The sequence below is a fragment of the Aythya fuligula genome, chromosome 10 (genome assembly GCF_009819795.1).
Source record: "Aythya fuligula isolate bAytFul2 chromosome 10, bAytFul2.pri, whole genome shotgun sequence".
NCBI classification, from domain to species: domain Eukaryota; kingdom Metazoa; phylum Chordata; class Aves; order Anseriformes; family Anatidae; genus Aythya; species Aythya fuligula.
In genome coordinates, this window is record NC_045568.1 from 3,495,130 (window position 1) to 3,512,664 (window position 17,535).

At 45.0% G+C, this 17,535-nt stretch overlaps 1 protein-coding gene across 5 annotated transcripts in view; it reads right to left on the minus strand.

Moving 5' to 3' along the window:
• Positions 1 to 17,535, minus strand: part of FBLN2 (fibulin 2) — a 105,546-nt gene that overhangs the window by 67,793 nt on the left and 20,218 nt on the right. For 3 of the 5 annotated variants that reach the window (XM_032194087.1, XM_032194086.1, XM_032194084.1), the window contains exon 2: positions 8,821 to 10,288. In XM_032194087.1, the coding sequence (XP_032049978.1) occupies positions 8,821 to 10,201 (1,381 nt within the window). In that variant the 5' untranslated portion in view covers positions 10,202 to 10,288. Of the gene's footprint in view, positions 1 to 8,820; positions 10,289 to 10,652; positions 10,853 to 13,780; positions 13,800 to 17,535 lie in introns of those variants that run through there. The other 2 variants (XM_032194088.1, XM_032194085.1) reach the window with 2 other exon arrangements.

Here is a 17,535-nt window from a genome sequence, read left to right on the forward strand (position 1 = left end):
TTAGGTACTCCATCATCATCAGCGGTCCCAGTGATGGAGTAAAACCCAGTCATTCCACCAGGCAGTGAACAATTGCAGACCCCAAGGCTCTGTAATGTCACTGCTTGCAAATTCGTTCGCCGCTATGTGCTTGTTGGAGTCACAGGCACAGAGTGGCACAGCAAACACAAGTGGCCCCAGCGGGAGCTCCCTGGTCCCCCAAGAAAAGGCAGAAAAGGAGACAGTGGAGGTTTGCTGAGCCTAACCATAGCACAATTACTCCCTGCCCCGTCCCTCACTCAGACTTTGGCTTGCTGTCAACAACACCAGTTCTTTGGGCTGGTGTTTTAGGATTTTTGGTGACTTTGGAAGAGAATTGGTCATCTCAGGCACAGCACGGATAGACTGGGAATAGTCAATAAAACATAAAACCTGCTTGCACATAAGGAGATCTTTATAAAATTCCAATTACTGCTGGCTTGTTACCTAAGAATCCCTGAGAGGTAAGAGATATTGCTTGCTGTGAGGCCCAGGGTAATGAAATTACAAATCCTTTCATGAGTAAGCATATGCTAGAAAGCTACATTTATTTGGCCTACATATTTGAAACTGTTCAAAAGGTTATTGTCTCAAAAAATCTGGATCAGAAATTACTAACTACTTCTATTTGCTTCTCTAACAAGGAGCTATACTCTGTGTCATTTTTAATTCCTTAGTGATCGATTATAACACTACAAACAGTACTGCAAAGAAGTCTCATTTAAATTCTGTTTTCTTAAGAAGTATCAAACATGCATACAGAAAATACTCTCAGGTATATACTATAAATAAACAACAAACATCACACCTCTGAGAAACCTGGTGAGCCCAACAACCTTGTCTTTTCAAGTGCTTAATTAATTTATATAAGAAGACCCCCATCTTACTTTTATAGTTTGTCTCCAGCATGTTTTAATTTCAGAATTGAGATTAAATGTTCTTCAAAACATGTATGAAACTAACATCACAAAAGATGGATGATGCTTAGCTCTACAAAATAGGTACACAGCATGGGTTTTCAAAAATATTTTGAAGTCTAGGGATTTTTAGGTTAGGTTATTACATGTCATCATAGGATAGATGATTTCATTAATTCAACATTCAGGATTTAAACTGTCTTTGTACCTAAATCCCATTAAGTTTTTATGTCTGAAAATCCTTAACTGTGTCCACTATCACCATGGAAGACCTGTCACAGGCAAACACTGCTTTTTGTGCTTGTGCCAGTAGTGCCAACATACACTCCCCAGCTGGGTGCGAAACCTTCATCCTGTTTCACTTTTCCTTGAAACACTCTGAGACTCCCCTTGGTGCCAACACTTACCACAGTGCATTTCCTTATAAAATGAATGCTCCAGCCAACTGAATGAATAATAGCTCTTGTGCTGCAGGGAAAACAACTTGGTGTAGAAGATGCGCTATTAGTGGATGAAAACTCTGAGTATACCACATCATTGCACCAGATGCTGTGAAATAGATCCTGCTCTTCAGGGTGTATCTAACGAAGGCAAGACTAGCAAGATCTGAAGGAACATGCGTGTTTGTCCCACCTTGTACTGCACATCATACCTGCCAGCCATCATCCATAGTAATTCACATCCTTATTCATAAGATCACACCAAAGTGAGAAGCTGCCATCTTCATTTTATGGGTAACACAAGAAGACAGAAAACCACCTTCACAAACATCTCTAGTTTCTAGATTGGCAGGTATTGGGGTTTAAAAAGAAAAGACCTGTGCCCTGAGCATTTCTGTAAGTTGCTTAGCTTCTTAAAAATTTGCATACATCTGACTACAACAAAGTATTTAGCAAAGCATAGAGCAGAACTTTGGTATTCTGCATACAATGATCATGCTTTCACCACTTCACAGGCCTTCACATCTTTAAGAAAAAAAATCTCTAAACTGTTTTCTCTAACTAAAGATCATGAGCTCCTGCACCATAAAAGACCATAAAAGCCTGCCACACAGAAGTGCTGTTCTCCAGGAGCTCACGTCCTTTGGTTAGTATCTCCACTTCAACAAGGGGACTCAGGGACATGACACAATGAATGGAACAAGGCGATGAGTGCTTGGGCTTGAGCTCACTAGGGGAATTCTTGCAAAAACAAGACAACAACAACAAAGAGTAATGCACCAGACTTTGAGAAGCACGCTGAAGCCTGGCCAGCTGGAAAGCTAGCAGTGGCTTGGCCTGTAGCAGTTCCCAAAACACAAACAAGCAGGCAGCAGTCATGCAGAAACTTGTCTAGAGAGATCATCTAGGCACAAGCACACACACACAAAAAATTAACACTGACCCAAAAAGTATGTCCCTAAGCAGGGCAAGTCTGGATACTCAATACTGAGCTGCTACCTACAAGCCTGGGCTGGCAGGTTGGATCAGCCCTCCAGATCCATGTTCAAATTCCTTAACAGAGACAATTCAAAACACTTCATATGGGCCTAATGTTGCATCCACTGAAAACAAGAGCTTTGGAAAAACCCAGGCCACATCTGGCAGTCCAGAGCCTGGAGATTTGATACCTTTGGCTACTGCTTATTTCAGAGTCTGCAAACAATTAGGCTGAATGCACTCCTTTATGTTGCTGGGGCAGGGCTTGGTTTACCCTTGCACCCCGTGTTCACAGGCTCATGCCACAAGCAGTGTTTAGCGCGCACACACTTGAAATTACTGGTCTCATTAAAATGCAAAGTGCCAAAGGGGCCTCAGCCCAGCACCAGTGGTTCCCTTCATCCTGCTCTCACAGGCAGGGCTATCCAGGCCTACTTGTGCTGTTAGATACGGGAAGGAAGACAAATAAAAGGAAAGGACAGGGAAAGACGACTGTGGTAAATACTGCACCTTGGACAGGTTTCCTTAAAACCTTGCAGGCAGTGGGGCAGCCCCAGCCACGTTTCATGCCCCTGTGCCCTGCCTGAGCACAATGTGGAGGTGCGAGGCCTCCCCAGATCTGCCGGCTGGGCTGTGCACGGTCCCCACACCACTCACGGCTCCCGCTGCCACCGGGCTGGCGAGGGTCAGGTGGCAGCGCTCGGCCGCAGGCACTGGGGTCACACCAACGACATAAGCGAGGGAAGGGGTCTGCAAAGCAGCACTAGAAGCCCCCACATACATGGTATTTTTTTTATTAGGGAAAGAAAATCCTGATTTTCTCTTTTTCCCACTAAACTGCGTCCAGATACTTAATAAGGTAAGAATGCTATCTTTGGCAGAACAACTAGATCTATTTTGCGGTTTTCTCTTAAAATGCTCCTCTATTTTACAGTATTTCAGCCCTCTTTCTGTAAGTATCTCATCCTGCCTTATACCCCGTTCATGCTATCTCACTCTATAATCTTACCATTTCAAAACAATGATTACCAAAGAGACAACTGAACACTGCTGCCCAGGGCTGTAGTTCATGCTGATTCATACTTGCTGGCCCAGAGGCTTTTTCTCCCCTCAGCCTACTCTCACGAGGTGTATTTTTACTCTTCAGTTATCCTAGTTTCAGGGCTCAAAGCTTATTTTTTCCTATTGCAGAAAGAACTGGGACTGAGCATATAATACAGGATTAAGTTTGAGGTAGTTCAAATAAACGTGAAAGAACACTTTACCTAATGTCAAAAAAAAAAAAAAAAAAAAAAAAAAAAAAAACAGAAATTAGACTTCATGTTTCCAAAGCTCCATCCACAGCATTCTCGCACCTCTGGTGCATTTTACAGCAGTGGTAGGAAGGACAAAGTGTTGGTGTGCTCTGGGAAAGCCTCAGAAACCCTCACTGCAGGCCTGCTTCACGGATCTCTTTTTCCTCATCTGTCCTTAGTTAGGAAAGTAAAAGACATCTTTCTTCATCAGCCTCAATACCTCAGCAAACATAGTAGATGAGACGGCTGAAATCACAGCTATATCCTGAGGAGTTACACGAAAGCCTCCCAGTACCTCCTACCTGATCAGGATTCACATGCAATGAATGCTATTTTCCAATCCACTGATCTCGTCTCACAAATATTTACTTGGTGCAATTTACTTCAGTTGGAGAGCAATTATCCTTATCTCTAAAAATGACCATGATAAACTCATCCAGAACTGGTGATTTCTTTAAGTGGAAAAATACCTCTATTCTGAAACACAATGGTTCTAGCTAGACGCAAATTGCTATTTGGCCTGCCAGAACCAGAATGCAAATCATAAAACATTCATAACGAGGCTGTTTGCTACCTGAGTTACATTTATCCAAGAAACAGCACTCTACTGGCAGTGCATAGCAAAATGGAAAGGAGTAGGAAAATAATAATAATTTTTTACAGTAAGATCTTTAAAGATGTTTTTATTCAACTCTCCCTTGTACAGGGAATTTTAAGGATGAGGAAATAGAGAAATTAAAACTCTCTCCGTTTGTTGCTCTTAGAGTAAATGACAGGATAAGATCAATGTTTGGAAAGAGACCGTATGAAGACAATAGTCTCCGTAAATCTCATCCCTTCCCTTGGTAACAGTATTTAATTTACACTTTCTCAGCTGAGTAATCACCTCTACTTTACAGTTACTGTTCCTTTAGGAATGGATTAATTAGCATTTGCCACAGAAACTTCCATAGGCCTGTACATTGCTGAATAATGTTGCTCTTTAGTCTACGAGCAGGATCTATGACAAGTGCACAGACGGAGAGCGGAAAGTTTCCTCAGCAGAGAGCAGTGCAGGCTGGCACAGAGCTGAGGGTGGCGGACCCCCCTGGGCAGCAGCAGCAGCCAACGTCACCCCGTCACAGGCTGGAAAGCGCCCGCTGGGCTCACACAGCCTTGCAGCGCTGCCTCCACCCCTCCTGCCTGGCACATGGAGAAGCCAGCTCCCCAGAGTCACCAGTTTACTTGTGGGCTTGCTGTGGGGTCTGTCACTGTGACTGTGGTGGTGCCCATGTCCTCCCTTGGGGCCATGAGCGCTGCTGCCCCAGAGAGCCATGGCGCAGGCCCGGCCTCACACAACACCCAGATAATCAGGCAAACTGCTGGCTCGGTAGTACACCTCATTGTATACACTTGCATCTGACAACAACGGCAGCCTTTGAACACAGTTATTCCCATCCCTGGCCAGGCACAGGCCGGCACAGGCCTCCCAGCAGCCCTGCCAGGGTCTGCCCCCCTCCCGGGTCCCAGCCTGTGCCTCAGCAAGGAGGGAAGGCACATGCCAGCCTCACAGCGAAACACAGACAGAAGTGAGGCACAAAAGGAGAAGGAGCATCAGAATGCAAAATTTACCTTTCCTGAGCACCAAAGGACTCCACATCGTTTCTACCATTAGATTACATATGAGGCAGCAGAGACTTGGGAGATGAAAGCTCAACTACATATAAAACCAAAGTGAGATATATAAAATATACGTAAAGAAGCCAAGACTTAAACCAAAGGCATCAGGGATCCAACCACAGCTGAATTCTGGTGCCAGGACACAGCTAATAGGAAGAACAAATGCAATAGCCATCTACCTCAGGATGAATTTTTAGTGGCAACAAATGTTTCTGTGGAGCCTCTTATACTTTTCTGAACTCCAGAGAAAAAGAAATACTAAAATAAATAATAAGATATGTAGAACATCCCTAGACCCAAAAAAATGTATCTCTCAGGGACTTGGGAACAAAAGAAATTTGTGTTTCGGGGAAGGGGGAGGGAAAGCATTTAAGATGAAATTTTAATAATGGTATTGATGGTTTGAAGGAATGAAAACCTAAAATAAAGTTCATCCCCCCAAATGCAGACTGATGAGAAAAGAAGGAAAATACAATTAAGTGCAAAAAGACCCCAAACAATCCCCTAAGCCAACCCTCCTCTCCAAGGCAGCCACTGCTGGACAGGCGCAGCCACTTCCAGCCCCTTGGGCTGCCTGCATCACCCCTGCACACTGCGGGCCCTCTGGAGTCATGCTCTGTTCACAGCGTCCTAAACACCCTCCCAGAGCTGGAAGCAATGGGGGCCAGCTCACGCTGCACCCCAGATAGCTGGGCAGGACCCAAACCCATCTTGGGGCTGCCTGCATGCAGCCTCTGAGGACAAGGACATGCCCAAGGGCCCCCAGAGGTGTGGTACAGCTTCATTGCGAGGTTGGCAGTCCTTGCAGAAAACAGCAATACAGCTGCATGGTTTTTAAAGATGAGAAAATAATGTATTTGGCAATTCTGGCAGATTATGCCACTATATAGTTAGAATACATACACAAAATTTATGCTTTCATTCTACACCTGCAGGCAAAATTAATTTTTCTTTCCAGTCCGACTAATATCATCATTCACCCTCTATCACCAGCCCAGGAGTCACCAAAGAGACAGAAGATGTATGTGTTTTATTACGTGAAACATATGGATCTACTCACATGAGTCACGGCCACATCAATTAAAACAACAACAACAAAACAAGTGAAAATACAGCAGTCCCTAGGCAGGAGTGTTGGAGCTAGCCATGTCAAAGGAGACTCCTGGTTTTGGGAAAGGTCCTGCAATTCCCTTACAATGCTTGGCAGACCTGCTCCCACCAGCTATTCCCTCAAGAAGGTTGGAGCTACCTGGCTGGGGTGGTCCAGAGCACCAGCACCCTTACAGCTGCACCACCTACAGCTAAACAGCATGCTGTGCCACTAAGAGCTATTTATTTATTTATTTATTTTTAATAATATTTAAGGAATATTGTTAAATATTCTTTATGTATGTATATATATATATATCAACTAAGGCAAAAATGACATCTGATGATTTTCAAACCTGTTTCTCTAGGCTAGATGATTCGCACCTGACAAAACATCCATCATATTTTATCACTGTCCAATAAGAATCACGACCTAATCTAGACCACAGCCAGTCCTCTATCAGCCAAGAAGTTCCTGTGGATGACAGACTGAGGAGACTCCAAAATGTATCAGCTAGCTCTTCAACCAAGCACTTTCACCCCAAAAAGGCTTTCTTAAACCCCCTTATTGAAAATTTAAGGACATTCCACCAATCCCTCATTTTTGAGAGGAAAGGGAGGGGGGAGGCAATTTAATTTTAAGTAGATTGGGTTTAAATTTCATTAGTCCCAACTCAGACCTAAGTATAATGCAAAGTCTTGATGCACAGCTCGGATCAGATATTGCCTTAGGCTGCAACAAATATAAGGAAAGAGCTTTAAACACAATCTGCTAGGTAATACTGACTGCGGCTGAACTCAGTGCACAATTTCGGCAGGTGCTTTTTGCCATTTACATTATCACAGACACAGGTGTTATAAACAGATCATTTTATTCAGGTTACACCAACTTGAAGGTTGGAATCAGCTCACTTCCCCCCTTGCATTATTAGCTAGCCAATCCTGTTAGGTTCATCACTCACAAAGTGAAAATATCTAAATGTGAAATAAAATGGGTATCCATGAAGAGAAGGTAGCCCAGAGGTAAGGCTTGGAACACATTAACTATTCATTGAATCACTTTCAGCAGTTTATATCTGCTAACAACATCCCTCTAGATGGTACGTGTGCTCACCTCATGTTTCTCATTTCAAGGCATTGGGTTCAAACCCTGCTTTCTGTGAGGCTGCCTGGCACACTGCTGTAATGCAGTGAGGTTCTTCAGGTAGGACTGATTTCTAGAGCTGAAGCTCTTTTCAAGCTGACTCGTGAAGTTGACGTTTACAATAAAAACACAACTGGAAGTAGAAGACAAAGAGGCTACCATCTCCTTTCATGGATCCTGTATATCTTTTATTTAATTTACACAGCGTGCTGTTTGTGTGGGGACCTAGAACCTCAGCTCCTTCTTCTCCAAATCTGCCCACCTCCTATCTCCCTTAAACTTCTCAAGTAGATAGACTAGGCAGCTCAAGATGTGTAAGGGCTACCTAGATAACACAAGAAGAAATATCCCTGTCTAGAGAGCAATCAGTATTCTTTATAGTTTGAATTCTTTACTCACAGTCTGAGTTCTCATGAGAACATTTTGTGCTATGTCTTGAAAAAGGAGATATTACTCTTGATTTGATGAAAAATGAATTGGAAATAGGAGCTGTATATGTGCTAATTTATAGCGATGAAGTTTGCATTCATTACAGTAATGAGCATTGCATAAAGCGTATAATCAGCATTCACTGCAGATGTCAAGAAGAATCCAGAGGCAGAGAGGAAATACATACACTTGCCACAGTTGATCATAAACATCATAAACTTCCAGCCCCCAAAAAAGACAAAGCAAGAGGCAGTCCTTTTTCTCCCTACTGGTCCCCAGTTGTGTTTGAATGTATCTATCAAATTCTTGCACCAACGAGCTTAGACAGTCTTTCAGCCATAGGATAAATATTGCAACAAATGCTGTAAATATTTTTGTAGCATGCACGTTGTCTCCTAGAAGCACAACTGTTTCACTCCTTCCCCCAGTAAAAGACAAAAGCTACAAATATGATTACATTCAGCTGGAAGCTGGAGGATCCAAGCAGATAACTAATTAAATCCAATTCCTTTTCTATACAGTAAAATGTTTACCTAACATCACATTGGAAATGAAGAAGAGCAAGCAATGAAAGGAAAAGGTCAGATTTTAACAATTCATCACCTGAAATAAAGCTAAAACATCAGAAAATACCCTCTAGTCTGTGAAATCAAAACAAAGCAGGCAATAGCTAAACAGTAGCTACGATGTCAGATGAAACACAAACCATCTTTGGAAAGAGAAAAAAGTAACTGGAGATTTGCTTGATTTCTTGTCCATGTGGAGCAGAAAGAAGAAAAGAATAATGAATATGCACCAACATTATTATGCATATATGTTATGTAGACATCTACACTAGAAGTAGTTCTTACCTTCTGGTAACCTAGGGTTGGCATGAATAGAGTTGGGGTCCCCATCTTCCTCGGGATGGTAACGATAAAGTGTCTGTGACTGCTTTTGGGATGACTGACTACGATCTTCCTTTAGAGCAACGGGGGGAGAGGTTGTGGCACTGAACTTTACCTTGGGGAAAGCATTTCCCTCTTGTGTTTCATGGAAAGATTTTGCTGGACTTGGCTCTGTTAAATTCACTTCTTTCAAGCCTAGATGAATACTATTCCCTGGTTCTTCTTTTCTGGCATGCTTTTTCATTTTAGAGTGTGGGGCTCTTTCTTGCTCGTTCCTCTCTTTGTCCCCTTGCTTCCCCTTGGGTCTCCTCTCTGGCTCCCCCAGGTGCTTAGGGGTCTCAGTGGTGGCTGTGGTGTGCTCTGGAGGAGTACTGGTGGTTGCTGGTGCTTCCTTATGCGTCACTTGCTGGGGGGATGCTGCAGTGGTGCGGGGCACTCTCTTTCGCTCAATTCTTTCTGTGGCACTGCGAAATTCAGAAGGCAGCTTAGGTGCTGGTGTGGTGAGTGGCACGGTCGTTTCCTCGGCATATCTATCAGCCAGAGCTGAAACTGAAGGAGCAATGCTGGCTGGTAAGTAGTCATAATCCTCGCTTTGCTCTTGGCTGATGCTCTCTTGCTCAAGATGGGAAGAGTAGCTCCTGTATTTTTTTGGAGATTCCACCTGGGTATTGTCTCCTTCTGGAGCCTCCTGGTCGTAGCTGTACGGATCATCGTAGTGCCTCTCTGGTTCGTTGTCTTCAGTGTCCATGGGACTCACAGTATTTAAGGCGAATGTGTTACAGTCTGGAAGCTGGTAGCACATCAGCTCACCGCCAGCATTTGGGCAATGGCAAACCTTGCACGGGGGCATGTGGAAGGTGTGCCCTGCTACGTACTTCTGGCCCTCGTGGAGGCAACCTATTCTTCCACACTGAGGGCATCCGTCCGCTGGCACCACTGCATCAATGCAGTTTGGAGGCAGCTCCGGGCACAGCATGAACTGGCAGCTGATCTTGCCTCCTCCCTTGGGGCACGAACACTCGGTGCTTCCAAAGTCCACAAAGTAAGACTGCCCTTCGGGTACTTTGCCGTTGATAAAGCCCACGTTGACACAGTCGTAGTACTGGTAGCCTTCGCACGTGCAGCCGTGCTGCAGGCACGTGGCACAGCACTCGCCGGGCTCCAGCACGTCCTCGATGCAGTTGTCCAGGGGCTGGCACTCGGCACCCGTGCAGTCCCTCTGTGCATGGGAAATGCTGCTGCACAGCAGCATGAGAAGGATGGCGTTCAAACAGCTCAGCTGCCAGCCCTGGTACCTACCCATAGTCTTCCCAAACGAATACAGCTGCAGCCCGAACTTGCACATTTCAGAGCTGTTCGTTTTCTTCCTAGAAGGCTGTAGACTCAGCTCCAAATCTGCAGTCTTTTCCCGAGTTACCTTTTCTCATAGATCCTAGAGTTATGAAAGAAAACTCTGTTAAAGACTATATTCAGCACATATCCTGTTAAACATTAGAGGTCTTTAAAAGTTGGGACGAAATCCAACATCTGGAAACCTAAGTATGAAATTAATCATAAAGCCTTCCAAGCATTGTAGGCACAAAGCTTGGAGTTGCATGCTCACCCCCACCCTCCCTTTTTAAAAAGAAAAGAAAAAAAAAGGCTGTTATTGTTCTATTTTTAATCTGCTCACAATACATATATATGTTAAAATAAAAAGAAGGCCTTTATACTTCAATGTCTTTTCATTAAATCATTCTTTCTAGCTTAAAAAAAAAAAAAAGAGATTTTTTTGCAGATAATAAACAAATGCCTACTTCCTCCTCTGTAGACGCAAATTTAAGATATTTAATCTTCATGTTATAGTTACAAAGACCCAAATCTTAAAGATCTTTCATGCCAAAATTTAGCCTTGAGACTTAAGAATTTGTCTCTACACATATTAACTCAAAATAAGAGTTTTCTTCTGCCTCCTTCCTTCATTTAGCAATCATTTGCACTTCAGCCTTCAGCATTAACAGTTATTTTTCTTGCCCCAACAGTGCTAAAATAGAACTTCTTTGTATGTTGCGGTTACTGTGTGGTTAAACGTCGTATTAGCTATCCTGTAATACATATTAGAGGCCGGATCCTCAGCTCACAGAAGTTGGCTCAGCTCCACAGCAGGCCTGTAGTGCACTGGGGAATCGGGTGAGCACACTGCAGTTACAGTAAATACACAACAGACATTTACACCAACTGAGGATACGCCACCGGTGGCAACCACTTCTTTTATTTCTCACAGCACAACTACAACTTTGCTTTACGGAGAATTGCTACGCTGTGAACAGAATATCTCCCTACAAAAATTAAATGAATTGGCATAACAAAAATTCATTAAATTGTGCTGAGGAAAAGAAAGCTGTTTGCTTTTTAATTACTAAATCCTTTGACCATAGAAAAGTTTAACAGTTAAAGGAAATCAGCTGTCGTACTTTACATCAAAAGCATGCTCAAAAACATATACAAATAACAAGGAAAAGTAGATAATACAGAAAAAAAAAGTTTGTGTATAGAATTTTATAGAATTTGTGACCTGATTATTTTTCCAGAACCCCTCCCATCATTAAAAAAAATACAAATAAAGGCCCTACATCTTTTATCTAGGGGGTTAAACGTAGACATATCACCAAGAACAATAAGCCACACACGCAACAGGAATCTTGCCAGAAAATCCATTCAGAAAGATTACTTCTCCCATTCAAACTGGGCTTCCAGCAAGTCTGCTTAGGCACTGCTGGAAAGCGGCCAGGCCGTGGGAAAAGCGTGCCTGTTCTGATAAGATACGGACAAACTGTGCTAAGAATTTCCACAGTTCTGTCCTGGAATTTGAATTGCTTCAGTACGTTGTACAAAGATACAAGCCTTATAAACTTAGGGTGTTTTTTTTTTTTTTTTTTACTACTAATTTGAGTATATTAGTTCAGTATGCTGAAGAATACTGCCTGAATGAAAAATAAAAGTACCAGAAAGTATGCGAATGGCTTGGAAGAATCTCACTTTTTCAGAACTGCTCCCCAAACTAGGATATTCTGTACAAAGGTGAATTTTTCAATATGTGGTGCTGAAATTAATTCTTCAGAGTCCAGCCTGGGAATTAATAATTTATCCTACTTTCAGCAGCTTTTCCAGGTAATCCAAATTTGTAATTATTACATCTTGGTAGCAGGGGAATAATGAACAGAAGGACAATTAAAGATAAGCTCCATCTGTAAGGATCCCAGAGCGGCGTGCTGTCACCATCCACTCCCAGCGGTGCCTTATGGATGCAGCGCTTCAGCACATTAAGTCCTTTGGTCAAACTCTGCTTGCCGGAGCGCTGCTGGGGCAGCTGGGCACAGCTCTTCTCCCCTGGGATGCTCCCCAGGCTCCCCCAGCCCCAGGACACTGATGGAGGCAGTTTAGGCATCGTAGCCCCATGCATGGCCAGCCTCTGTGTGCACGAAGGTAGGGCACAGCACCGCCTCATGTAAGGGACAAGCACCTCATTCACTTCATATCCTGACAGCACCTGCTCACAGCCAACTATGCTGTCCTGGCGCAGAGCAGCCCTTCAGGTAAATGGAGCAGGATGCTCCTGTGGGTGGTGTTTGCCCGCCCTGCTTGTATATTCAGGATTCCCAAAACAAACACCTTCTTCTCAGGCAGAAACTTGAACTCCAAACAAGAAGCCCCCAAACTAGCTCCTGTTCTGAGCCACCGACAGTTATATCCAGCTGCAGGTTTACCACAGGACCCGGCCGCAGCAGGGCTCCTTCCTCTTCTGCATTCCTCCTAGCACCTCACAAGCACAGCCCTGTCTTCCTGGAGGGTGCTACTTGACCATCCTCCCTGGCATAGTTACTGCCGCCTCCTTTCTGCCCAAGGGTTTGCATGCTTGTCCCACGTGCCTCCAGTTTTCCTCCCTTCTTCTCCTTGCTCCCTTTCCTCTTGCCCACAGGGAGGCCCAGAGATTTCGGGGCCCTGTCCCGCAGTGAGCCCTGTCCCTGCTCCTCCTGTCACGCCTGCTGCTTGATGCCTCAGTCAGCCTCCTGTATCCTTCCTTGTTTGAATGTTTCCACATCCCTGAACATCCAGCTTTCATGCTGCCGACCCCAAACTGATAAGGCCAAAATCCTTATAAACCCTTTTTCCATTGATAACACCACAGTTTTGCCTATCCTCAGGCTTGCTTTCTTCCATCAGAGGCTCCTTGTTTCTGGTGTAATGATCCCAACAAAACTATCTCTTCTTATTCCTTTAAAGCACCGCATTTTCCCTCTGCTTTCTCCATCTGCTCCCCACACCCATGGCTCCCCCCCGCCACCAACCCATAAACTTGCATATCAAAGAAAGATTCCCTACTCCAGGCACAGAGAAAGGCAGCTTTGAGCAGAGCTCGCAGACATTGAGCCCCACTGAGAACAAGCTCCGAGTGGAGCATGCGTGCCCTGCCCAGCCCACGCAGTGATGTGGGACTGCCTCTGGATCTGCGCCCGTCCTGCTGCTGCGAGCGGGCCCTGGGGAGAGCAGCTAATTACTTGGTAATGGCAGCAAGAGCTGGAGCTGCGAAATGAAGGTGTCTGTTCCAAGAGGGAAAAAAATGCACCATCTCTAGAGGATAGAGGAGTTTTAATACCAGGAGATATTAATGCAGAAATTTCTTTCCGTTAACTATTTTAATGCTTTTTTCAATGTCCTTTTACGTAACTGGGACGATAAGAAAGGGCTTCATCTGAACAACAGGCTGGTCTTTTTATTCCCAGCTCTGTCCTCCACCCACTCTTAGTAATTTCACTGGCTTTTGCTGCTGCTGTGTTGGTGGGATGTCACAACAAATGAAACCCCACACACCAAACACAAAGGTTTTCCCAAAGTCTGTGTTGGCAGTTTTACAGAGCACTAAAGCAAGATAACCCAATGTCACCTGAGTCCTCACGCATTGCTTCATGATCCAGCAGGCTTCGATTTGTGTCCTTCATGGAATTTCCTAACCTGCTGGGCTGCAAATCCTGCTCTGCTTTGGTTCAAGTGCTACCCCTGTTGGCTTTGGTGTTGGCTTTAGCTACCCCTCGGCCCCTGTTAAAGCAGCTGTTACCAGCCCCCTGCACACAGAGCATCCCGAGAAAGCACGTGTGCCCACACAACAGAGGGCCAATGCTCTGGATAGCATTAAGATCCTCAAAGCCAACAGAGGTAAAACTGCGAGCTTGAAGAGGATGGTCAGACCACAACGGCATTCCTTCCTCGTCAGTCCCTTCTTTAAAATCAATTCCTAGGAGAAACAAGACAAATACACTTCATAGCGAACCAGCTCAAAAAAAAAAAGTAAGACATGAAGCATAGACACATGTCTTCATGGAAAAGGAAATGAGAATGCTTCACATTGCAGATGAAACCAGTATCTGTGTGACAGGGCATCAAAGGCTAATGACAGCAACCATCAATTCCTTTCTCCTGAGGGGGGGAAGTGGGTAGAACAAAATAAGATTTCAAAATGCTTACTTTGATTCAATTTGGGGACAGAAAGTTATAAATTCAGAGATTTTTGCAAAACAATATACTCAGAAAGTGATTTACTTGAATCAAAGTCTTAACATAAAGTCAAAATGAAGAATGTTGACTTGATTAAAACAGTTCAGTATTACTTGAAAATGCTGATGAAACCAGTGTGTTCCCACAAAAGATCCAGACATTTTAAATGCGCCACATCTTTAAATTATGAGGAGTATTTTATTGGGAGATTTTTTTTTTCCAGATGGTTTCATTTCAACACTAAACCAGAAAGCTTATTCTAGGTAAGGAGAGGTGACAAGAGGTGCTTTCCTTCAAAGACTTCAGATGAACATCACCTTTCCTTGGGAAGGCTGTCCCAGAGATGGCAGAACTGCAGAAGGCGTGCATGTGTGAAAGAGATACTGCAGGATCAAATGTTCAGTGAAGAAAGAGAGGCAGACGTTTCTAAGCAAAAACCAATAAACAGAATAAATTCAGCCCACTGCAGAGAACATCCCACTGCATGAGATCCCACTGATGTCCAACTTTGAAGAAGTATCTGTGATTTAACCAGTTGTAGATCCTTGCTAACAGGCTTCGGTGGAACTATTCTTCGCAATTCCCCACTAAATTGCCCTTTGCTACAATAGTAAAAACAGAAAGGCTGTTCTGATATCCATCTCCTTTTGAACAATGTGCAGGGCCAGATGCAAGCCTGCTGTGAAAGCAGAAGGTGGCAGACAGCTGCACCATCCCTCCTGAGCCCCATGCAGGGTGGAGCTGGGGGGTTTGGCCACTCCATTTGGCCACTCACCTACACCCAGGTTTCATGCACTTAGAGAAAGAAGCCTGCCCGTGCACTAGCATGGCTGGCAGCAAACGAGGAATGCAGTAGTGGCACTCGCCACCAGTGCACAAAGCACCAGCACACAGAGATGCCAACCCTCCCAGTCTCCCAGTGCTACCCAGTCCAAACTGGCTCCCAGGTGCAACCTGAGGGACCAACCACAGCCCTGGTCTGTGATGTTGAATCTCTTCTCTATCACGTCAGTAAAAGCATTCCAAAAAGCACAGTGGGAAGCTGAAGCGCATGTGCACAGGCACACTGTACAGGGCTAACGCGTTTCGTCTGTCCGTGTATTTTAGCACCTCTCCCCAGCCAGACCTCTCTGGTCTGCTGCAGCTGCCAGCAGCTCTTAAATGGCTGCGGTCATAGCTGAGACTCAGGGAGGAAGGAGGGAGGGGACGGAAGGAAACATCAATTTTAAAACAATCCCTTTTAAATGCAAGAGAAAAATGGAAATTTGTGAGAGACTGTTCTTGTATGAAAAACAGAAGAAAAAAAACCCAAAAAACAAAAAACAAAAAACTAAGCTCAGTAACTCCTGGCTCGGCTGTGCCAGCCAGTGGATTAGCTCTTCCTTTCACACCCTCTCAATCCGGAAACTTGTGATCTCACCAAGCACTGGAATGGATTGCTGCTGGCTGCTCCCAGCCCATCTCGCTAGCAGAGGTAACTGAAGTGCTATTCACCAGACGGATGAATGAAAAGCGGAGAGATTTCCTTTGCTGCTCTTATGCAATATGCAGTGCGCAGAGCCAGACCTTTCTGCCTGCTAATTAATGAAACTTGAGATGAGCTGAAGCCAGCCTTCTCGCTCGGGGCACCTGGGTTGGGGGGAAGGAAAAGAGGGGTAGGATAAACCCCAGTGCAAATCCAAATCCAATAAGCTGCCTTTTCTTATCGAAAGTAGAGCACAAGATGCTTAGTCACTTCAGTGTTGTCAACGCTCCAGTTCTTGGCAAAATCAGCCAATTTTCAGAAGTCATAGCTTTTGCAGACGGTTTCCCTCAGCTTTATTTTCAATAAGAAATCAGTTACCGTAAACCCCCTTTTCATGGAAAAGCTTAAAAATGGACATTTGGGAGCCTGGAGGATCATTACTTAATTCAACAGAGAACTCAAGAGCGGGACAGACCAGGAGCAAGCAGAAGAGATCAAAACTCACGCAGTTTCCCAAGAGCAGCTCCGACAAGACCTCCCTTCCCCGCACACGCACCCCAGGCAGAGATGCTCCCGACACTCTCCAGGACGTTCCCCACATCAAATCCGAACAGGAACCCGGCACGCCGCAGTAATGGAAAAGCATCACCCAAGGCATTTCAGCTGCAGTAGCCAAGCATTAGCAACAGTGACTGGGCAGCTCTGGGACACGGTCCTCCAGAAAGTGCAGCTTTTTTAATCCATCTTTGAAGAACTGGGGAGTAAAGGCAGCCTTGTTCCAAGCGAATGGCGGGGCAAAGAAAGCTGCGGAGGGGAGAGTTGTGTCTTGGGTGTACTGTCAGTGCTCCCCCTCGCCCCAGCCCAGCCCAAAATACCAGGGCAGGTATTTGGCTCACTGAGCAGCGAAATTCTGTGTCATTGGGAGGCGCCACTGCAGCAGATCCAAAGTGACTCAGTGGGAGGATGGCAGCTGCAGGGAGCGAGGGAGAAACGACTCACATGGGGGAAAGGAGGGGAACAGGAACACCATCCCGCCCCATGCACGTGGAGGAGCTGGTCCCCATCCCAGCTCTGACATGCTGATGGCTCAGCAAAGGGGCTGTGCGTGGTCAGGGACTGGAGCAGCTGGAACAAGCACAAGAGACCTGAGACTGTCAGAGCAGGGAAGATGTGGCTTCCCTCAGGATGATGCAAATGCAGCATCCACGCACAGGAGGCTCAGCACACAGTTGCAGCCAGGCCAGGGTCATGCAGCTCTGCAGCAACAGAAACCTAAGTATTTCTTTTTAGTGAAAAAATAATAAATATATATATACACACGTTTTTAACATCACCAAGTTTCAGGTGACTGTATATGCACCTCCAAAACACAATAAACTAATCCAGCTATTTCCACGACAGCCAAAAAAATCTGGGAAAAGATTAAAGCAAAGTCAGCGACAGCCATTCAAAAACATTTCCCAAGGCGCAGCCAACAAAAACTTGTCAAAGCACATAAGTTATGAACTAATTTGCAAAGAGAGAGCTCTTTTGGCAGCATACAGGCAAAGCGTGTCCCTGGGTCCCACGGCACCTCAAGCAGCCGCACACATGCGGAGACAGCCCCAGGGGAGGTGGCAGCACAGCTCCAGCACAGCCGTGCCCCTGGGGATGACACCAGCACAGTTCAGTGCTCCAGGCTC